Consider the following 22,734-nt stretch of genomic DNA (forward strand, 5'->3'; position numbering starts at 1 on the left):
ATCGCTAATTTCCACGCCAGCCTGTCAGAAACCAGCATCATGTCCCACAAACTTTGTAAAGCCTTTCTTAAAGGGACTATTTTACTTAGACCCCCGATTAAAGATCCCCGCCTCCGTGGGATTTAAACCTGATATTAACTTCCTTGATTCTCCCTCCTTTTGAACCTGCGGCCTCCTGTTCCTTAAAATTACTCTCCTGGAAGACTCTCTTCTTAGTAGCCATCACCTCAGCTAGAAGAGTGTCGGAACTTCAAGCCCTCTGTATTCGTCCTCCTTATCTTGTGTTTCACAAGGATAGAGTTTCACTCAGGACTAATCCTTCCTTTTTACCCAAAATACCTTCCGAGACAAACCTGAATCAGGCTATTGATCTTCCTGTCTTTTTTCCTAACTTTTCGAACAGAGCTGAACAAAAGTTGCACCAATTGGACGTTCACAGGCAATTACGTTTTTATTTGGATAGGACTAAACAAACAAGGAAATCGGACCAACTCTTCCTGTCCTATGCTGAGGGCAAGCAGGGCCTGCCAGTTTCTAAAGTAACCTTATCCAGGTGGTTGGCCTTTATTATTACTTTGATTTATCAACTGAGACATAAAGAACTCCCTACAAAACCAAAAGCTCATTCCACCAGAGCATTAGCTATGTCGGTAGCTTTTCAAGCAAGACTACCAATGGAATCTATTTGTGCTGCAGCCACATGGGCCACTCCTCATACTTTCATTTCACATTACAAGTTGGATATGGCCTCCAGGAGTCGAGCTGATTTTGGTTCCACTGTGCTCAAGAGTCTGTTCTGATGAGCCACCCAGGGCTAAGGTGCTAGGGACGCTGTCCCATCCAGCAAGAATGAAGGCGAGATAGACAACTTAACATTAAGAAGTTATGTACCTACCATAACATTCCATGTTAGTTGTCTTCTTCTCGCCTTCTTTCTTGCGTCCCACCCTCCATCCCCCTAGCCTGGACAGACCGAGAAGAATCCCTTTTGAGGCCTTCTTCCTCTGGTTGACTGTTTTCTAGGTTATGTCCTCCTCTGTTTTTAGCACTGTAGGTAAACCTTGTAGTTTGGACAGGTGTCTCCAAAAATTTGTTTTTTCCATGGCGTTAGCTCTGCCAAACGAGATCTGGGTATCTGACGCCTAGCATTGTGGGATATGGGGAGGCCTCGAGCCGGTAAATAGCTCTCGAGCTTTAGTAGAAGGCCGAGTCGGAGCCGAGGATTGGCTCCGAACCCATCCAGCAAGAAAGAAGGTGAGAAGAAGACAACTAACATGGAACGTATTGGTAGGTACATAACTTCTTATTCCTCTTGATGGCAATCCAGGGCCTGGAACCCTGATAGATCTTTCTCTGTTTGTTATGCACTTTTCTGCTCCTCTTTAGTCAGGAATATGGCAGCTTGTTGTGATCCTGATCTGCAAAGTCCTATATATGCAATTTTAATTTTATTTCTCTTCTAGTTTCTCACATTTTGGGTTGGTGTTTCAGAACATGAATCCTGACATTTATATTCATCATTCTAGTTACAGCCATTGAGAAAGAAGCTGTATTTTTTTCTGTTTAATCTGTTTCATGTTTCTTTTCACTTTATACAAATTGGGCATCACACATCAGGTGTAAGAATTTTAGGTTTATGCACATACATTTAGCAAAATTTTTGTTGCTTGATATCAACAAATAAAATGTTTAAAATACACAGCCCCCATTAAGAATGCCAGAGATAAATGTTTTGAATTATACATGCATGTGCAAATATCATGGAGTCTTTGAATAAGGCAACTGCAAGGGACATCATCCATTCCTCAAGATGAAACTGCAAGGGACATCATCCATTCCTCAAGATGAAGTGACCTTGGAGTTGATTGTATTAAGTAAAGGGCTGCAGGGAATGATGCTGCATGGATAATGTGGCTATGGGTTTTTTGCCCTTCTCACATACAGATGAACACCAAATACAAATACCAATTTAGATTTATTTATTTATCGTTTCATATTCAAATGGAAGTCAAACTCTTGACATTTGCATTTGTGTCATAGACTCATGCTTAGTGTTCACTGCAAAGAAGCTTTTGAGAAAATGTTTTAAACTCTTTTTCAAAATTGTGTTTATAATTGCACTATGACACTGCATGTGGTAATTTCTAGCTTAGTAATTTTTGCCTTCCTAACAATCTCTTTGATAACATGAATACTGTATTTACAAATGTTTAACGTTTAGACAAACAATTGTGCAGGTAAGATTCTTTTAAGTAATCTTGCAGTAGAAAAATGCATTCTTTTGTTTACTTTTATCAAATGTTAGAGCTTTGTATGTATATTGGCAGACCAGAATGCTTGAAAGATTTGAGTTTTTCTAACTCAATTTCTCAACTTTTTAGGTGACTATGGAGATTAGTGGTTTACCACTGGAACTCTGGCGTTTGATCCTTGCCTACCTACCTCTTCCTGACCTTGGACGCTGTAGCATGGTATGCAGAGCATGGTATGAACTCATCCTGAGCCTGGATAATACGCGCTGGAGAGAACTCTGTTTAGGCTGCATTGAGTGCAAGCACCCTAACTGGCCCAATGAGCCAGATGTTGAACCCCGCTCATGGAGAGAAGCTTTTAAGCAGCACTATGTAGCATCCAGAACCTGGACTAAAAATGCCCAGGACCTTGAATCGTCAAATTGTTTGCACTTGTTTAGAAAAAAGAAAGACAGAAAAACAATCTATGTAGGACCTGGGGGTGATCATGATAACCTGAGGAGTGCCTTAGGTGTAGCCAACATATATGATAAAATAGTGCTTTACCCAGGGGTGTATGAGGAGCAGAGTGAGGTCATCCTGAAGGTACCTGTGGAGATCGTGGGACAGGGTAACCTTGGAGATGTTGCCCTACTAGCTGGCTTTGATCAGCACTGCCTCACAGCACGTCTATGCAATTTGGTCTTCATGCCAGCTTGGTTTACTCCTGTTGTATACAAGGTGAGCTGTGTTTTTAAAGCATGTGTGGAAATACATCAACTGTTTTGTATTACTTTTTTCAGTTTCTTTTCTAATTTGCTGCCATTATATGGTTTCTGATAGGGCAGCTCAGAAATTGATGTATAGTAAGCAAGTATGACTTCTGCTAACATCTTATTTAAGTGATTAAGTGTAGAGTTGCCTCTGCCAAACAGAATAGTTTAAATTTTTAACTTCAGTAATATTCTTCTGTGTGTTATACAGTCTTTTTGTTGCACTCATATTTTAATAGGACCAACATTTAGTAATGATAAATCAGCAACTATTCAGACAGTTAAGAAACCAAGTCAAGAAACAAGTTAATAGAGATAAAAGTCTTAGTATACTCACCCACAAGATAGTCATAAAAAAACCCTAAACAATTCTGGTCCTCCATACCCTGTCTCATCAAACCATGTACAAAAAAAAAGATCCCAGCCCATACCCAGTTATTCCCCATCTTCAAACAGCTACCTAATTCAGTACATACGTCATAGAATGCACAGCCAACTTAACCTCAGACTTACCCAAAACACCCCATTCCACGCAGCTAACTTAGCTTACCTTAGACCCTAGCACATCTCCTTTAAAAAAACTCACCTAGCTGCAACCTGTCCATTACACACATAGAGAACTCCACCCACTGTACCTTTCAACCAGTTTCTATAGCTGTCATAAAAAAGCTTTTACATAAATTAAAACCGTGTTCCTCCTCAGCTGAAAAAACTTCCCCTGGAATACCTAAATCAAACTACAGATGCAATAGCATACCCATTCAGCATTCTTGTTAATAGATCAATTACAGAATCCTGTGGCCTTAACTTATGGAAAATGGCACATATTACCCTCTTACATAAAGGGGGTAGTTCCAGTGACATTACAAATTTCCATCCTTTAGCCATCCTGTCTCCCTTCTGTAAAATCCTTAAAAGATGTAAACATCAACAATGTACACAACATGGATTGTGGCCAGACCAGAGCATCCACTGCATAAATATCATTTACAGGAACTGTCAATAAAGCTTGCAACTCTAATAAACTTTTATCTGCAGTGTTTCTAGATATATCAAAAGCCTTTGACATGATCTCTCACACTAAACGTATCAATCAACTTTCTACCCAGGGTCTATCATCTCCATCTCTTCAATGGTTCTCTGGCTATCTTGCCAACGGGCAACTATAAAATGTAAAATGGCAAGGGTCCATCTCTGCATACCTTCCCACTTCCACAGGAGTCCTACAAGAATCCATCCTTGACCCTCTACTATTCAATATTTTTATCGGTAACCTACAGTATATTCATCTTTTTGAAGGCACTCTTTTTCAGTATGCAGATGATTCAACCATCATCTGTTCTTCTGACACCTTAACTCACCGCCAATAAATCACTCAACAAGCTGTCATCTCTATTGAAACCTGGCTTACAAAAGCCTAACTCGTACTCACCCCCCCCAAAAAATCTAAACTCCTCCTCATTACCCCCAAAACTCACAACCCTAACAAACACCTTTCAAAATAATTTCAGCAAATGGCACTGAAATTGAATTAGTTCACCTTACCAAGCTATTAGGAGTCATAATATATGATAATCTTATATTTGACCTCCACATCCAGAACAGTGTCAAGAAAACCAGTCAAAAACTAGGCAGGCTATACAGAAACAAACATTTTCTGAGTACACCCACAAAAACTTCTCTAACCAAAACCTCCCTTCTGCCCTCCCTACTCTATGAAGCACAATTCTAACCAATTTACAATGCTCCATAAAAACAAACTTGAAAGCTGCTAGAACAAGATTGCCAAGTTTGCTACAAATTCATTTTCCTTTACCCATCACTGTAAAGCTCTGCATACTCTTAGCTGGCTGGAACTTCCCCTCCACCTCTCCTACATTCAACTTATAATAATACATAAAATCATACACAAACCATTAGCCTTCCCAGCTTTTACCCAATTAATCAACATATATTTCCCTAAAAGAACTCTCAGATTAGAAGACAAACAACTTCTCACCATAAATAAACCAAACATATCCCATTGACAAAGCCTATACTCGTAATTAATAGCAAAGAAAGGAGCTCCCTACCTCTAACCACCAGAACTATTTCTAACCTACCCACCTTTAAATGCGCCCTAAAAGAATACTTTACAAAATCATGGACCTGCTCCTGCACCAGTCTTGGCTGAACATACTCACTATATTTCACTCACTCCCCCAATCTAAGTCACACTGTACAACCCTCTCCAACCTCCAACTCCACTCTTTTCTTTTGTTTTTCTCACTACCTTACCATATCCACTTTCTCTCTGCAGTACTTTCTCTCTTTCTCTTTCCTCCCTACTCACCTAAGCTACCTGAAGATACCCTAAACTGCACTCTTCTTATAATTTCCTTTTCTCTCCATCCTTACTTCCTTCTGTAACCCTAATATGAAGTCCCTCTCTCATACTAAGACTTCACTCAATTTCTTCTCACTGTCTCTAATCACGTAGTCTTTAATATCTCTTTTAAATTTCTTATTTGAATTTTCTCAGGTCTCATTTATTGCATACTAAGCTACGTAACAAATAACATGACTAATGAGTTTGTTTTTTTTTTTTTTTGCAGCAGGCAAGAATTATGCTTAGCCCTGCCTCACCACCCAATCCCTAGCAACAAATAATATCAAAAGTAAGAGTGTGTGGGAATTATTGGGTATATCATCATCAAAAAACACCCCTTTTTCCCATTTTTATGTATGGGACAGGGTGTCGTATTAACTGTGATAACCTTTCTCAATTCACAAACAAAGTGTATGGTTTCATTGGAGCCAGATCCTTTGAATCCTTTACTGTCAGATCACACAAATTAAATGACAATAACAGCAACTGTTGCTATTTTTACTTTGATTTATGGTCAATTTTTGCTTGGTATGTGTGTCCCCTGATGGTGTAGGTTACTTTGTGTGAAGGTGCAGGGAATGTTGTTGTTTGTCTGGCTTTTTTGAAATCCAATTGCATGTAGAGTGTTGCAGAGATTTTAATCTTAAGAAATACTTCCCATCCAACAGGCAACATAGATATACATGCACAGTGCATAAAAAGTTTGAAACCGCAACCACCCCACTACCTTCCCAGAGCACAGAGATGGCACTTATCCTTTGCCAGTGGCAAACTGGATTTCCGGACTGGTGAGCAGATTGGTGCTAGCTTCCTTTGTGACTGATATCTGGTGGCTGCATTCTTTGTCTTTCTGACTTTCACTGTTTTTTTTGTCATGCAAGCCATCCAGCTTTTAGTTACATAGTTAAGTTAGAACTGCCAGTGGCCCACAATTGGACCATACACAAAGCAGATTTATTTGTGTTATATGCAAATTTATGTTCTCTCTCAGTTTAATTTCTCCAAGTCTTTTGGGTTTCTAATACTGTGACAGGAATGGACCCTATTTCTAAGTCAAAGTATAATTAAATTTCATAAAATTAGTATTGTTTCAGTCTTTGATGTCAGCCAAAACTGCTCTTCGCAGCACCTGCAGTGTCTCCAGAATTGATTAGTTCTGCAATTCATACAGAGTTACATATATCGGTAGCTTATCTAAATACAGCTGTAAATTATTTTGTATGAGACCCATTGCTCCTACTACTGTTGGAACTGTCTAGGTATCTTTCTTCCACATTGCCCTTATTTCTGCCTGCAAATCCTGGTATTTTATGACTTTGTGACTCTCTGTATGTACGACACTGTAATTGGTGGGTGTAGTAATTTCAGTGATCAATGCTACTTTTGTCTTCTTTTTATGAGCTACTATATCTGGTTTTCTCACGTCTATTTTTGAACTGTTGGTAATGGGTGATCCCATGTGATATAAACTACATCAATTAGCCACTTCAGTATTGTAATGTTTTTCACAATCCCCAGTGCAACAGGCATATTATTATGCCTTACACACACCCAGTAACAAGATAATGCAACTGTTTCCAATTCTGTTTTACAAATCCTACATTTGTCTATTTCTCTGACATGTTTGATGGACTTTGTACACCAACCTTCACGCAGTCCACTGTCCTGCACCACCAACATTAACCTTTCGTCTTTTGGCTTAAGTTCACCTCTCCTTAACCATTCCTGTGTCAGATCCTGATCGACATGAGGTAGTTCCCAAGAGTTTTCTGTGCTTACAACTATATTTATGCATTTTTCACATTTCTTGCCTTCTCATATGATCTTTTACCTTACATTCTTTCCTTTGTTTTTTTGGCATACTCAGTTGCTGTCATATTTTTTGTCCAGTTGTGGTTTGATTTCCATTCCCACTTGACACCAATATGCATCTTCAAAACTAAGCAGGAAAGTCATGTTAGACTTGTTCTCCACATGTTTTAAAACTTTCACTATGTTTGGATAGTGTAAGGTCAGCAGATATGTATGCAGTCCTACGACTGTAGATCTATACATGTAATCAATTTCAAGGAGGCTAGTACCTCCTTCAGAACAGGGAGTATATAATCTTGGTATACACTGGTTTTTATAAATCATGTGATAAGCATGAAGCATTTTTCTTGTTTTACTGTCCAACTGTAAGTTAAAACAGGAAGAGCAAATTGGTTTATAGTTTAGAATTTGCTCCTAGATGTCAGGACTGTTTTCAGTATTAATTTTGGTGTTCTAAAATGTTCTTTACTAAATTTTCTTTGCATTTGTTCATATTTTATTGTTGATCCTTCATCACTTTCCAAGTATTTATACACTCCCTCCTACTCAAGTTCCATTGTACCACATTCCTGTCCCAGACTGATGTTTTCTTGGTGTTCCAGCTTTCTTACTTTAATGGTTGCTTTAGCACATTTATCAAGACCAAATGACATTCCTGTATATTCTGAGAAAGTTTTGACCATTTGCAGTTGTGCTTTCAGTTCCTTATCTGATGAACTGTTTGGTTTTAAATCATCCACAAAAGGGAGATGAGAAGTCTTTACACTTTGTTGTTTTCTTGGAGCCAAATTGTAACCATGACCTAATCTGTTAAGTAGACAGTTTAATGGGTTAAGGGCAAGACAAGAGCACGGAATATCCCCCTTTGTATTTTTATCCCTGGGATAATAATTTGTCTTTTATCATGGCTTAACTGCAAAATGGTTTGCCACTATCTCATGGTCATTGTAATGTAATTGTTCAGTGCAGGGTATATCTTAGACATTTTTAAGCATTCCTTTCTCCATGAATGTGGGATGCTGTCAAATGCTTTTTGTAGTCTATCCATGCCATACTTGGATTCTTCCCCTTTTTACAATTCTCCATTATGACTATATTTAACAAGAAATGATCATTTGTTCCATCTGACTTTCTTTTGTTACCATTTTGTTCTATTGCCATGATTGAGTTTTCTTCTAAATGACTGTAAACTCTGTCGACATCACTTCCAGTGTATAGTTTATACATCGTCAGAAGCCAAGTTATTGGTCTATTAGTTTTTAAGATATAATAAAAAAGCCAATGCAGGACATTCGCTAGGCCTCTACAACTTGCCAAACTTAGCTAAATCATTCTCCAAAAATTTGTAAACTGAAGAATGCAAACCAGAAACTCACTTTAATCATATCATTAATACATAAAACAACACAATAAATATATAACTTAGTGATTTTGTCCCAAATGAATCAGCGTCTCAGGACTTTGTAAGAGTTGTTACATCAGTTATGTCACTTCCTTTTATACGCATTCATCGCAACATAGTTTAAACATTAAATAGCAACGTTGTAAAACTTAAACATTAGAAATCACATCAGCACTTTAGAAATAGTTAATTCATTAATAAACATCATATTTAAAAATATTGTGAATTTAATTAAATATAAAAACTGAAACACCTAAATGGTACTTGTCGTCTGCTTTTCTGCCTCAGTTTTAAATAACGTATAATAGATACATTGTCATTGATTCCTGGTGATTTAGTGGCATTCAGTTTAAGTTGCCACATCAATTCCTTAAATTCCAAAACAGCGTTCGAATACCCACCTCTGTCATTTCTTTCGACTTTGTCAATAACGAAAAAAGTAAATTTATTAAATGATGGACATCTTAGATAATGTTTATATCTTTTTCTGAGTATGATCTCCACTATTTTGGTAATTTTTTATGTAAATGTTCAACTTTGGGATTCTTTTTGCAATCTCTTTTCTGTCTGTTGAGGGTTGCATTTTGTGTCATTTTGTTTGCTTGATGTCATGTTCTCCTCATGGTTTGTCAAGAGTATCATTGTAGGGCTTTATACTGAGTTTCTCTCATATACTAATGTGTGGAGGGAGTTGGAGGTGGAACTTGAGATCTGGCTCTGTGCAGGCATGTCCCCTCTGAAATTCCTTGAGAGAAACCACTATTGTTTCTGAGTTTTTGTGCAAGGAATGGAGAGTTGCTTCCCTGGTTTATATCTTGTGGAGTATTACTTTTGTCTTTTTTTCCACTGCCCATGTTCCCACTGCCACTCAGCCTGGATATCTGCAGAGTGAAGAGTTACACACTTAGAGAAAAAATATCCTTGTATTGTGTATTATTGTTTGTATCTGTATGAAATTCTGAAGAACCTATGGCCCTATCGTTTGTCATTAGGAGTATGGTTTGGTTTTTATCTGAAGAAGCCGCATTTTTGTTTGTGGCGAAAATGCTTTTTCGTAAAAAATAAAACTACGTTCATATTTTACTTTATTGGAGTCTGCTGGTGTACTCTCTTGGACTTCCCGTTTGTGTTTTTTACTAGTTTCTTATTTGTGTTTTGGTTTTTTTGTTTGTCATTAGGTTCATAGGTTCATACTAGGCTATCTGCCCTGGGGCTATTATAAGCCTAGCCCGATTCTGTATGGCTTACGCCACCCCTTGATTTGAGTATACTGTGCCCTTTTTAAGGTTTAGTTTACTGTGCCTCTGTCTAATAGTGACACAGGAGTAATCCCTGGGACAAACCTACGATCCCCCATCCACTTATCGAGATTCTTCTTGAAGAGATTCAGTGAGGTGCTCTGCCTCACATGAACTGGAATTCTATTCCAGAGCTAAGGGAGCCTCTGGGTTATGAACCTGTCCCTCCAGCAAGTTCTATTTATTTCTGTGCTGAGGTTCAAGTCCCTCGAGCGTGTGGCTCTAAGGGATTTAGATTTACTGAGGTGGAGCATGTCCATTAATTCTGGATTTGACATAGCTTTGTATGTCAGGCATAGATCGCCTCAAGTAGGCGGTATGCAACTGAGTAGAGCTGGAGTTTTTTTAACTGAGCAGCATATGACATCTGTTTGAGACCCTTGATCCTCTTGGTGAGATACTTTTGGGGTCTTTCTAATTGCTGCAGGTGTCGGGTAAGGTACATCCCAAAAGGGGCATTGTATTCTATGATAGGCCTGATGAGGGATGAATAAAGATGCACGATTACCTCTCTTGATCTAGATGTGAAACCCTTCGTGATGAGGTGGGCTATGTAGAAGGTCTTTCTAACCACTTTGGCAATGTGGTTTTCAAAGGAGAGATTGCTATCAACTTGGGTCCCCAGGTCCCTAATAACTTTGTCTGTACTTAATGGGTTTCCGCCTATGTGGTAATTTGTGGGCACATTGTTTTTGCCAAAGGGTATGACTATACATTTTTTGGCATTTAGCTTTAAACCATGGTGCTGGCACCAGTTATCTGTCTCTGTGAGACCTTTTTGAAGGATGTTTGTGTCAGCTGGAGAGTTGATTATGGCCCAGTTTGCAGTCGTCTGCGAACTTGGTGAGCCATAGTCCTCCCACGTTTGCCTGTACCTCGGAAAAGTATATACCGAACAAGAGTGGTCCCAGGACAGAACCCTGTGGGAAGCCACTTGTGACCGGTTTCGAGTCTGACATGGCTCCAGCAACTCTCACTCTGTGGGTTCTGTCTTTGAGCCAGTTTGAGACCCATCTTGTGACATAGGGGTTTATATTTAAGCTGGATAGCTTATCTATGATGCCCGAGTGGGGTATTGTGTCAAATGCCTTTGCAAGGTCCAGATAGGCTGTGTGGACTACCTTCCCTTCATCTGTGGCTTTGGTGACTGTTTCAAAGAAGTCAACCAGGTTCAAAAGGCAGGATCTGCCCTTGACAAAGCCGAACTGGGTAGGATCTAGTGTCTGTAGGTCTCCAATGTCTTTGTTTATGAGCTCCATGATGATCCTCTCCATAGCCTTGCAGACTAAGCTAGTCAGGCTTATGGGGCGATAGTTTCCAGGGTCTGTAGAGGCTCCACCTTTGTGGAGTGGGACCACTGTTGCTGTACGCCATTCTGTGGGCACATATCCTGTAGTGAGGCTGAGATTGTATAGCTGTTTTATTTGAGGGATTAGTTCCTCTTGTAGTTCATGTAGTTCATGTAGGACGCAACCTGGGACGCCATCTGGTCCCATGGAAGCAGTGTTTTTTGCTTTGGAGAGGGCAGCCTTCACCTGAGCATCTGAGATGTTTGGGAGGCAGCCCTCTGCCGGGATAGATACTTGCTCTTTTGGGGAGTTTGCACTGAACCTGTCTGCCAGGATATTGGCGATGTCTGTGGGTTCAGTGTATTTTTGTCATTTAGAATCAACTCAGAACAAGTCTGGGAGTTGCATCCCAGGTTTCTAACATAACTGAAAAAAGCCTTATGATTGTCTTTGGTGTCCTGTGCAATTTTTCTCTCGAAGCTGGCCTTGGAGGATTTTATGAGGGATCGTAATTTTTTGCTAGTACTGATCAGAGATGCCTTCCCTATTAGGGATTTTGCTCTATCATGTAGTAGCTTCCTCCTTCTGTTGTACAGTTTATTTATGGTAGGGGTCCACCAGACTGGACGCCTGCCTTTGGATGATTGGGTCTTGGTTTTGTTTGGGATAGCATGATCCATGCATTCCTGGAGATGTCCGTAGAATGCATTTATATAGGATTCTGCAATTTGGGCTGTAGTTTCCACTGGACCTGGGGCCTTGAAGGATTCCACTTCAGTTTTGAGAAGTGAGAAGTTCGCTTTTGAGAAGTTTTTTACTGTGGTTTTCTGGGCTGGGGGTGGGGTCGGGATGTGGACATCCAGTGAAATTAATTTATGGTCTGATCTTACCAATGAGGGATATACTTCTGGTTTGGAGCATAGAGTCCCCATGTTGGTAATGATCAGGTCTAGTATGTTGTCCCCTCTTGTGGGAGTGGTGACTAGTTGTTCCATAGCATTTGAGTTTATAATTTCCAGGAATCTTTGGGCTAAGGTGCTGGGGCTTGAGTAGTGCTCCCAGTCAATGTTTGGGTAGTTGAAGTTGCCCAATATAATGGTGTTCGGAGAGATCTTCATGTTCTCCAATGTTTTCAGGAAAGCCGAATGGGATTCCTGACTTTGAGAGGGTGGTCTGTAGGATGCTATAAACTGAAAAGCAGTCTTGCCCACTGTTAGTTGCAAATGGATGGTCTCCGATACTTCGTGCAATGCCACTAACCTGGAGGTGTGGATATCCTTGATAAATATGGAAACTCCCCCTCCTTTTGTGGTTCGGTCCGGGTTTTGGGGCCGAAAAGCATGATACAAGGAATAGCCTGGTAGTGCTGGGGTGCTCTCTGGAGCCTTGAACCAGGTTTCTGTCACTGCACAGATATCAGTGTTCTCCATACTGAGGGGAGCTTCGAGTGCGTGCATCTTGAGGTTAAGACTTCTGGCGTTTAGCAGCATTACCCTTAGTTTCTTGTTCCTTGTGCTGTCTATGGGGGTGGGTTTGACTTTTGAGCCTTGTCTAAAAAAGGCACTATGGGGGTGGAAAGAGCCTTTGCCAATATCCGAAAGCCCAGTGGTGACAGGTGCAAGCCGTCCCTAGCGAAGCAACGTGGCTTGTCGAGCATGTCATCCCAGGCTGACAGACACTGGATCCCCTTTGAATGACACCAAAATTTTAGCCAATTGTTAAAATCGATCATTTTGTCTTTGTACTATGGCATAATTCTAGGTGAGGGTAAGATGCTGCTCAAGGTCAGGGTCATACCAGCCTGGGCTACATGATCAGAGGGCTCCTCTATGTCTCTTTTCATGTAGTCCAGGGAGGTACGTCTCAGGTCATTCACACCAGCATGCAGTCATATTTGTATTTGCTTTGGAGTGACCTGAGTGCTTGCGTTATGTGTCGGATCCTAGCACCCGACAGGCAGCTCACCGTGACCTTCTCTTTATTCAGCCTGGTGAGTGGGACGTCAGTGTGTCTGACAATAGAGTCACCTATAACAAGAGTATCAGGTGTGTTATTCAGCCTTAAGGGCTGTGGCTGCTTGGCACACTGACTTTGTGGGTTATGTGTTGTGTGTGTTTTGTTTTGAGGTAGCGTTTGCTTGGATGTCTGCTTTGGAGGTCTCTGTTGCTTAGGTAGATTTTTATTTAGAGCCTCCGAGTATGTCTTTGTGTATTTATGTGTTTGGTTCGCTGATGTGGTGGGACTATGTGATACTGGAATTGTGTTATGTGAGGTTACCTTCTACTCCTGACTGGTTACACCAGTTTTGAGATGAGAGAGCACAGCCTCCAGTTTGGCTAAATAGTTGCATCTCTCACATATATTTGAACCTGTTTGGAGGAGGAGAGGGTTGTCCGTGTACATGAGACAGTTGTAACATTGCCTCAAAATTCCCAGATTCACCAGCTGGACTGGAGAGGAAACCATTGACTGACCTTTGGACATGCTAGAGTAACAGGGAAACTGAATTTAAGATGGACCAATAGAGGACAGGGTAATCATAGAGAGTATAAGAGTAAGTAGTGCTTATGGTTTAATAGTGCTAACTTGTAGGATTACTTAATTGGACCAGTGAAGGGCCTTAGAATGAGAATATGGTGTTTAAATTGAGAGATAGAGTAGTTCTAAGGGAAAAAGTGAAGAGCAGACTTTGTGGAGCCAGGAATAGTTTAAACCCAATTAGGCGGCGCTGCCCGCTGTTGCACTATGCACAAAAACGCGCAAAACCGTGCAAAAGAGGGATTTAAGAGAGGAAGATGAAGGAGTTTTGGAATTGACCCAAAATGGCCAATAAAACTACAGTTTCAAGTCAGTAACCACTCCCACAGGGGCAGGCAGGCTGCTCAATGTTTTTCACTGCCACTGATCAACAGAGAGACTTTCCTTTAGCCCAAGCAAAAAATGGCCTCACAGAAACTTACAAACAGTTCAAGAACAGCAAGCCTGTAAATGAACTTTTTTAAATCTCAGAAAAGTGGGAAAAAAGCAAGATTTATTTTGTTTTTTTTTTGTTTTTTCAGAGATAGCAGAGGTTAACAAGTATCAACAAGTTATAACAGTGCAGTAAATGACCCCACACAAGAGTGCTAGGCCAAAGACAGATAAAATGCAAGTTTTGAGAAAAAAAACTACTTTAAAAATAAGTGCAAACAGGAAATTCAGTAAACAGCTCTAGGTTGTGCTCTAAATACAGTTACTAATGCAGAAATCAAATTTAACAAGCCAGAAAATGCTCAAAATAGGCGGCTATGCAGAAAAACTTCGCAAATAAATAGAGGAAAAATATTTAAAGTCTCAAAAGTGGCTCCTTTCTTCTCTCAGCGGTGTAGTTCGGTGTAGCGTCATAGCTTTCCATAATTCTGGAGAAAGTGATAGATTTTCATCTTTTGCTTCAAAATTCTTTCAGTCCATTGCACTTGCAGTTTGTTTAGGTAGTTATTTCTGTCTCTTTCATACTTTTTATTTTCTTTTTCTTGAATTTTAATTAGCATTTCCCAGCTCTGCCCATTATCATGTCCAACACACTGTTTGCATTTCCTTTGTAAGAGATTTTGGTTTGCAGTTCATGAATGTTAGGCTGGATCCAGTTCTGGGTTCTGATAATTGTGTTCAGTCAGGATTTTGATATTGTTTTCCCTGTCTGATTGTCTCACTGAGTACCTAAACACTTAAAACAAACTGAAAAAAAAAAAATAAAAACTGGGAACCACCTTTGTACCAAATATCACAATTTAGTATACCGAGTGCTTTCATCTTAACATTCGTTTAAAAAGACTTCATCAGAGTACATAAATAAAAGCAAACTGCACCATATTTAAGTACATTAACAACCAGTGAAAGACTTAAAACAAGAATAAATTAACCATTCATCAATATTGATTAATAAAACATTCTATGTACCTTAAAGGAACATGTTGAATGAAAATGTGTAAGTCATTTGAAAATGTCTTTGACCACCAGTTCCATATTCAGTAAATCTGAAAGACTCAACTAAACTGAAAAACATATATATCTATGGATCTACGTAAGTAGATCGAAATACCATAACATCAAAACTCATAAAGACGGGACAAAAAGATTGCAAATTCACATCTACGAATGTTAACAAAGCTGAATGTTTTAAACAACAAATCAACTAATGCACATGTTTGGAAATCAATGGCGGATTTGCATGGACATCGCGTGAAACACGGGAACAAATCTATATATTAATACACATAAACAAAAAAAAAAACAACTTTCCCAATGTTTTTGCATGGGGGCAAACCCCCCTGTGCCCCAACACCCACTGCAAATTATACATATCAACTCTAAGATCATACCACAGTGGGGAAAAGGGTTAATTTCCTGATTTTTACTGTACCACAATCTCTATTCACAATCAGTAGACATGAAAAATTTGTCTATTACATATTATGTTGCACTGAAGAAGATGCCTTTCTGAGTTTAACGGGATGTCCATTCAAATTCTCAGATTACTTCTGGACATGCACATTACTTGATTCATTGTTTTAAACTTTTGGATTTGTTAAAATTCGTAGATGTGTATTTGTGATGTTTTCACCTTGTCTTTATGAGTTTCGGTGTTATGGTATTTTGATCTACTGAATTAGAGCTATATATATATATATATATATATATATATATATATAGCTCTGATCTACTGAATTAGAGCTCTCTCTCTAGATATATATATATATATATATATATATATATATATGTGTATATATATAGCTCTAATTCAGTAGATCAAAATACCATAACACTGAAATATATATATATATATATATATATGACTGCTGTGGTGGTGCAGCGATAGCATTGTTGCCTCACAGCAAGAGGTTCTCCTGTTCGATTCTCGGCTGGAGTGCCTTCTGTGTGGAGTCTGCATGTTCTCCCCACGTTCGAGTGGCGTTCAAAAGACATGCGTGAATGGGCGTGCCTTTGTTGAAGGTTGGGTGTCGGGCTGGCAACTCGGCACCTTAAAAATCTACTGCCAATCATTAGTGGACCAGAGTTCCGCTGTGGCGACCCCTAACCGGGAAAAGCTAAAAAGACTATATATATATATATATATATATATATATCTATATATATACTAGATGCGGTTCAAATACCGTTGTTGATGTCATAATGATAGTAATAATAACCATTAAAATATTTAGTTAACCAGTCATTTAAACAGAAGCTGCTTTTAATTTTAATACATTCATCAGTGACAGAACATTATATTAACCTGGTGCAACTGTGGCATTCAACGTGAATTACCATTCCAATTCCTTACACTCAAGTAAAATATCCACATCCCCACATAAAGATGTAGTCATAATCCTGTCTATGGCCAAAAAGGTAAGCTTATTAAAGTGAGGACAGATGATGGTATGTCTGTCTAGGGAATTAGTATTTTTCTTTTTCTTATAACCATAATAATGTTCTCTTATTTTGTCCTTTAACTTCCTGAACACTTTACCACATAGTAAGAGTTACAGAAACCACAGCTTGCAAAACATACCACATAAGTACTATTGCAATTGCACTTCCCTGGGCAAGCTAACGTCAACTCAGAATTGTATGCTACAGAATATGGACACTTGTGTATGTACCTGCTCATTTTACAGAACCCACACTTCTGCATATTAATGTGGGTTAACACTGCTTTTTTTCTTCGATGCTACTTCAAGTATGGTTTTAATATTCTTTCTGTTCGAGTAAACCACTGCTGGGGCTTTTCCAAGATTTTTCTTATATTCATCTGTAAAGACCATGCCCCAGTAGCTGATGATTTCTTTCAGAATCTTCTTAGCAGTTTTAGGTGGAATATAAATACATGCCATCATAATCCTTATCCCTGGCCAGTAGCCCCTTAGCACTACAAATCTACCATTATTTTTTCCCCTCTTCTGTCACCATTGGAGCACCTCTCACAATTAATAGGTACTCTCCTTTCCTTTGTCCCAAATATTCTGCTGAATAACCATCTTGAAATCCTTTCTTTATCAAATTCACATCAGTTCTTTCCAAAGGTGTCTTCTATAGTATTGCAACGTGCACTCAAAATTTTAATACAGTTCACTATTCTTTTTTTTCCTGTATATATCTGCAAGACCATTCGCATTTAAAGATAATGTGGAAAGCGCTGTCTTTATGATGATAATTTAAATACTTGATAAACTGATAACATTCTGAAAGGTCTCGGAAAAGTGATAATTTGATATATTTCAGGTGTACACTTATCTGGTTGGTGTCATAAAAATACAAAGGAACATGATAATTGGTTTGATAAAATGTAGAAGATTTAAGTGCTGTCAGGATGAATGTGCATAAAGGGGATATATCTTTCTAGACAGTTAGGTCTTTAAATACAAAATAATTTATTTTTAAACCACTAAATAAGATGAAACTAGAGTCATAAACAATAACTCCAAAATGCTTTCACTAGCTAGCAGCTAGGTCTAGAATTCCCATCAGATCAATTAAAACTTATTAAAATCAAAGGAAGTAATATGACTGTCACATATATGGAAGATATTCTAGTGGCATTTATCAGATATCATGAACACAATTATAAAGTGGATGAGGAAAAATTAGATGAAAGGTTACTGATGTTACATAAATAATAAACAAGCCTTCAGAAAAGAGAATGACTCTTACAAAGCCTTTTGTAAACCTAGAATTTGGCTAATAAATAAGTTAAACACAGTTAACCTCCAGGCATAAATGGGAGTTGTAAAATACTTCCAAAAAACTTATTTACCTATTGGAATGGTATTTAGTAAAATTCAGAACAAGAGTGCTAGTTATCCTTCCTGGAAATATTTGTTTATCTTATCTAATAGATTAAAACTAATGTCGCCAACCATAATAGATCAAACTGGATTTATTGATAGAAAACAAATACAAGATAATATTAAATGAATAATGACATTATTTATGTGAATATTAAAATAGGGATTTAACAGCAATTACTTAAGATATTGAAAATGCTTGATTCTGTAAATTGGGAATATATGTTTAGAGCCACAGAGGTATTTGGTTATTTAATTAGTGTATAAAAATAATATAAACAAATAATTTATTAGGGTACATTAAAAAAATGAATATGTCTGCCAATGTGTAGTAAATACAAAGGAAACTAAATAGGGCAGTCCATTTTCACTTCTGGTATTTGCTTTATAGCTGAAAATATAAGCAGTGTGCTGTCAAACAAAATAATACTAGAAGTTTTAAAGTAAAAATATGTTTCCTTGCAGATGACATATTCTTGACATTGTCGTCGTCCATAGTACATGTAGAGCATTTTAAAAAATTTAGAGATCGTAAAACAATAAAATATTTGGGGCTCGCATTATCCAAAACTTGGATAATATAATTTAAGTATGAAAACATTATTGAAAATTTCAAGATTGTAATCTCAGCCATTAAATCTTTAGCCCAAAGTATTATTTAAAAGTCAAACTACATCAGTAATGCCAGTTAAAACTCATAGTAAAATATAAACTAAAATACGCATAATTTTCCTGTCATATCCAGATAAACTCAAAGTTGTGTCTCAAAATCATATTAGGTAATGGGAAAATGGAATAATAGGTTTTCCAGATACATAGTCTAATGCTTTGGCACCTGTATTCAAAGTGATCGTCCAGTGGCTGGACATAACTTACTCTGCAATACCGAACATAATATATAACATTTTATACAGTGATAAAAATGCAAGTGTCTAATCAAAACTTAAATCTTACTGACAGTATATTATGAATATTAGGTACTTCTATGCATAGGTAAATTCCCTTTTACATACCCATTTTGTTGAAATGAAAAAGTATGTTTTTAGGGATATACATATATATCTTTCCATCGAAGTTGCCTTTCATTGATGAATGAGAAAGTCGGAGCAGTTGATTGAAAATCATTTTGTCGAACCATGCTACTATGCTAGCTTTCTCATGCTGAGATCGCAGTAAACTGGTGATTGGAGAATTTACCTTTTCCCCACTGTAGTATGATCTTAGAGTTTAAATATAAGTAGCAGGCCTGCAAATTGGGGGGGGGGTGCTGCCCATGCAGAAAACACTGTTTTATTGTTGTCTTTCAATCTTTTCTGGATCAGGGTTTTTCTCCTCCACCATTTATTTCAGAATAGTGTCACTTGTCTTGTATATCTCAATAAGATGATGAGGCTTGGGTGTTCATTTAAGTATTGTATTACATACAAACACATCAGGTGGACAGCAGGAACATTAAACTTAAACCAACTAACTAACTGGCAGACTAGTACACACATGCATGCATGCTTATACCTTGACTGCTCACTACAAAATGGCACTCTTGCTTGCACATGCTCAGTACTTGTATGCATGTGCTGTTGAAGTGACTTCCCAACGGGGGGTGCATCCCCCCCCCCCGCAAAAACATTACAAAAAATGTTTTTTTTTATTACAATTTTGAAGTCTCAAAACGTCGATCTTATGGTCTCGACCATTTGCACTTCAAAGTTTTGAAACTTTGAGCTTGTGAAGTAGATCCACATATATATATATATATATATATATATATATATATATATATATATATATATATACACACACGCACACACACACACACACACACACACACACACACACACACACACACACACACACACACACACACGTTAGACAGGAAGAAAGAGAGAAACATCATTAAAAAGCAGATTTTTCCCTATATTCCTATTCGTCTTGGTCCAGGGATTCATTGGATATCCTGATAGTGCTAAAATGGTGGAATTGAAGTCTAATGGTTTATCACATTGGTTTAAAAGGAACTATAGTTATGCCAGCTGATAACATTGTTCTGAAGTGTAATTTATATTCTGAAGAATGTGTGTTAGTAGAAAGCATTAGGAGGTTTTAACTTTAAAGAGAGAAGTCATGACTCATATGGACAGAAAGCTCTCTCCAGTATTATTAAAATATGTATGATATAGTTTATTAAAGGAGTCTATTGTTTCTTTATTGTTATCTGCTGTACAAAGTAATACTAGTATACAAGTCATCTATACCAAATTCTGATTTGATTATTTTAATCAAGCCAGCTACACACATCTTTCAGTCAATAGATCAAAATATAATACTAGGTTCAGCCAAAAGGTCATTATGATATTGGGAAAAAAAATCACATGGAAGTATATCCACAAAACTTTTCTTGCTTCTCATAGAATTCTGAATATGTACGATATTGAGATATAACACAGAATTCAGGACCGCTATGCAGCATTTATATGATTTTAGTATTGTAAGAGTAATTAGGATAGTTTTAGTCATTTGCTCTACCATTGCATTAGTTAGAAAAGTATTAGTTAACTAAATATTTAATCTTATTTAATACTCCAGCTCTGCTGTGTATAGTTGCTGTGTCTCTGGTATCTTTTAGAAAATGCACTAAAACTGTAATTAAAATTTTGAAGATAAATCTGTTGTACCTGGCTTTTTCAAGTTCTTGATAATAACTACTATCATCTATAAAAATGAAATTAACATTAAGGTGAGATCTAAGCAGACCAGTAATGTTAGCCTGAACTGTCTGTATTGTTGATGAAATATAAAGATAATAGTCTGAGCTGATTTGTAGTTCCTTCTTTGGAATAACTTGGTTATGCTACTATAAGAAGTTTGACTGCACAGATATCCTTAATGTAAAAGACAAAAGGCATAGTTAAAACATTGTGAATAGTTATGGTTATGGTTAGACTGGATTTATGTGCCTGGTAATTTCTTTTTAATCTTTGTTTATAACCTGAATGTTACTCAGTTCTATGAATGATTTGCTGAAATATTGTGTTATACTTTTTTTACTTTTTTTTAATTTCAAGTGTTTAAAAGACAGCATACAGTTTAGAATAAATTACTAGAGAATTTGGCTAAGCAACAAATGCAGTTCATCACAGTGCTTCTGTATATATTCATACTGTATCCATCCATCCACAACCTCTTATTCCCAATTTTGTACATGGGGATGGGGGGGGGGTCACTTCAACAGTGATAATCATCTAGAGCCACACAAGAATGCATAGTGATTTGTAATACAGTGCATTAATGTATCTTTTTACACTTTCAGAGTGTATTGAATCTGAAACACTTGTCCAACAGAAAAGAAGCATTATACGTTATATGGTATCTGTGCATACTTTGAGCATGTGATGTTACAGTTTAGATTGTTTTAATTAATGTCAGAGACCAGTTCTTTAGGCAGGAGAAAGGAAGGCACTAGGGAGAGATATGAGTGAGAGGGATAATTGGAGGATCAGAACAGGAATTGATGGGTATACTAGTGAATGGAGTATATTGGTGGAAGCAAGATGAAGGAACAGAGTGATGTCACATGTGCAGTTTGCTTAAAGTTGTTGGATGCTAATTAATTAGTGCTTTGTTTAGGGAGGTGGTACAGTTCTCAGTTTCAAAAATATAGTATTTCATAAGTTGAATATGCAGTAGAAAGTGGCATCACTGTTTGTATTTATTGATTTTCTTACTGCTAAGGAGGTTGACTGGGTGATAGAGCTTGTTTATCAAGCCCTGTATTGATTAGGGAAAAAAAGACATGCATATTTTTAAATACTGCTGAGTGAACTTTGGACATATGAGTTAAGTGGATGTGATTTTGGAGTAAGGGCCAACTTAAGGTTTTTAGTATGTCTATTGATGAGTGCTGTTAGGAAACCTGACAGTTGTATGGCAAGTTGCTTTTAATGTTATATAGTCATTTTGGATAGGTTGGTAAAGCGTACATGGCCAAGTAGGATTTAGGTAGTAGTTGGCTAAACTAGGCCTAATATCAGGAGCAGGATTTTTGGAGAGAAGGGGGGTGGGTGGGTGGGGGGGGGGGCTTAGTATAACAATCCTAGCATTCTGTTGGTGCTGGTAATAATTGGGTAAGCCTGGTCATTAAAAATAAAATCATCTAGGTGCACTCCAAATTACTTTCCGCTTATTATTATGTCTTTGTTTGTGATATCATTTGCAGAGATTTGTAATAATTATGAGTGATCATGATATGTACTGTAGGAATGAAAACAAGGATATGTGTTTTGAGGGGCTGAGGGGAGGCTTGAGTTTTTGAGGCAGAAACATAGAAAATTAAAAAGCAAGTATTTTTGTTTGGGCTTTATGTATTGTTTTTGTTAAGTATACGATAGAGGCATTATCTGTGTATTGCTTGACAGCCAACTCAGGCTGAGTGAGAAGATGAGTTTTTTAACACCTTTATTAAATTACCTCTTAAGACAAGGCACACATACATAAATAGAAATGCAACAAACCACATTGATATTTTTCTTTTTCATACATTATATATTACATATATGTTTTCTTTTTTTAACAATTGTCGTTCACTCCAGCATTACATAAATTGCATACTTCCTGCTTTCCCTTAAATCTCACATCTCCTCCTGAAGATTATGCTGCATATTTTAGTTCTACAAGTAGGGAAGGCAGGATCTGACATGCAGTCCAAACTTTTGCTTGGCATCTTCCCACTCTTTTCTGTTG

At 37.7% G+C, this 22,734-nt stretch overlaps 1 protein-coding gene across 1 annotated transcript in view; it reads left to right on the forward strand.

The window, feature by feature from the left end:
* The window catches only part of FBXO10 (F-box protein 10), a 721,173-nt gene that overhangs the window by 89,025 nt on the left and 609,414 nt on the right, over positions 1–22,734 (forward strand). The window contains exon 2 of the mRNA XM_044059796.1: positions 2,382–2,972. Coding sequence (XP_043915731.1) covers positions 2,388–2,972 — 585 coding nt within the window. The 5' untranslated portion in view covers positions 2,382–2,387. The remainder of the gene's footprint in view (positions 1–2,381; positions 2,973–22,734) is intronic.

Source organism: Protopterus annectens, chromosome 17.part0 (assembly GCF_019279795.1).
Source record: "Protopterus annectens isolate FY-2018-M chromosome 17.part0, PAN1.0, whole genome shotgun sequence".
Classification (NCBI taxonomy): Eukaryota; Metazoa; Chordata; order Ceratodontiformes; family Protopteridae; genus Protopterus; species Protopterus annectens.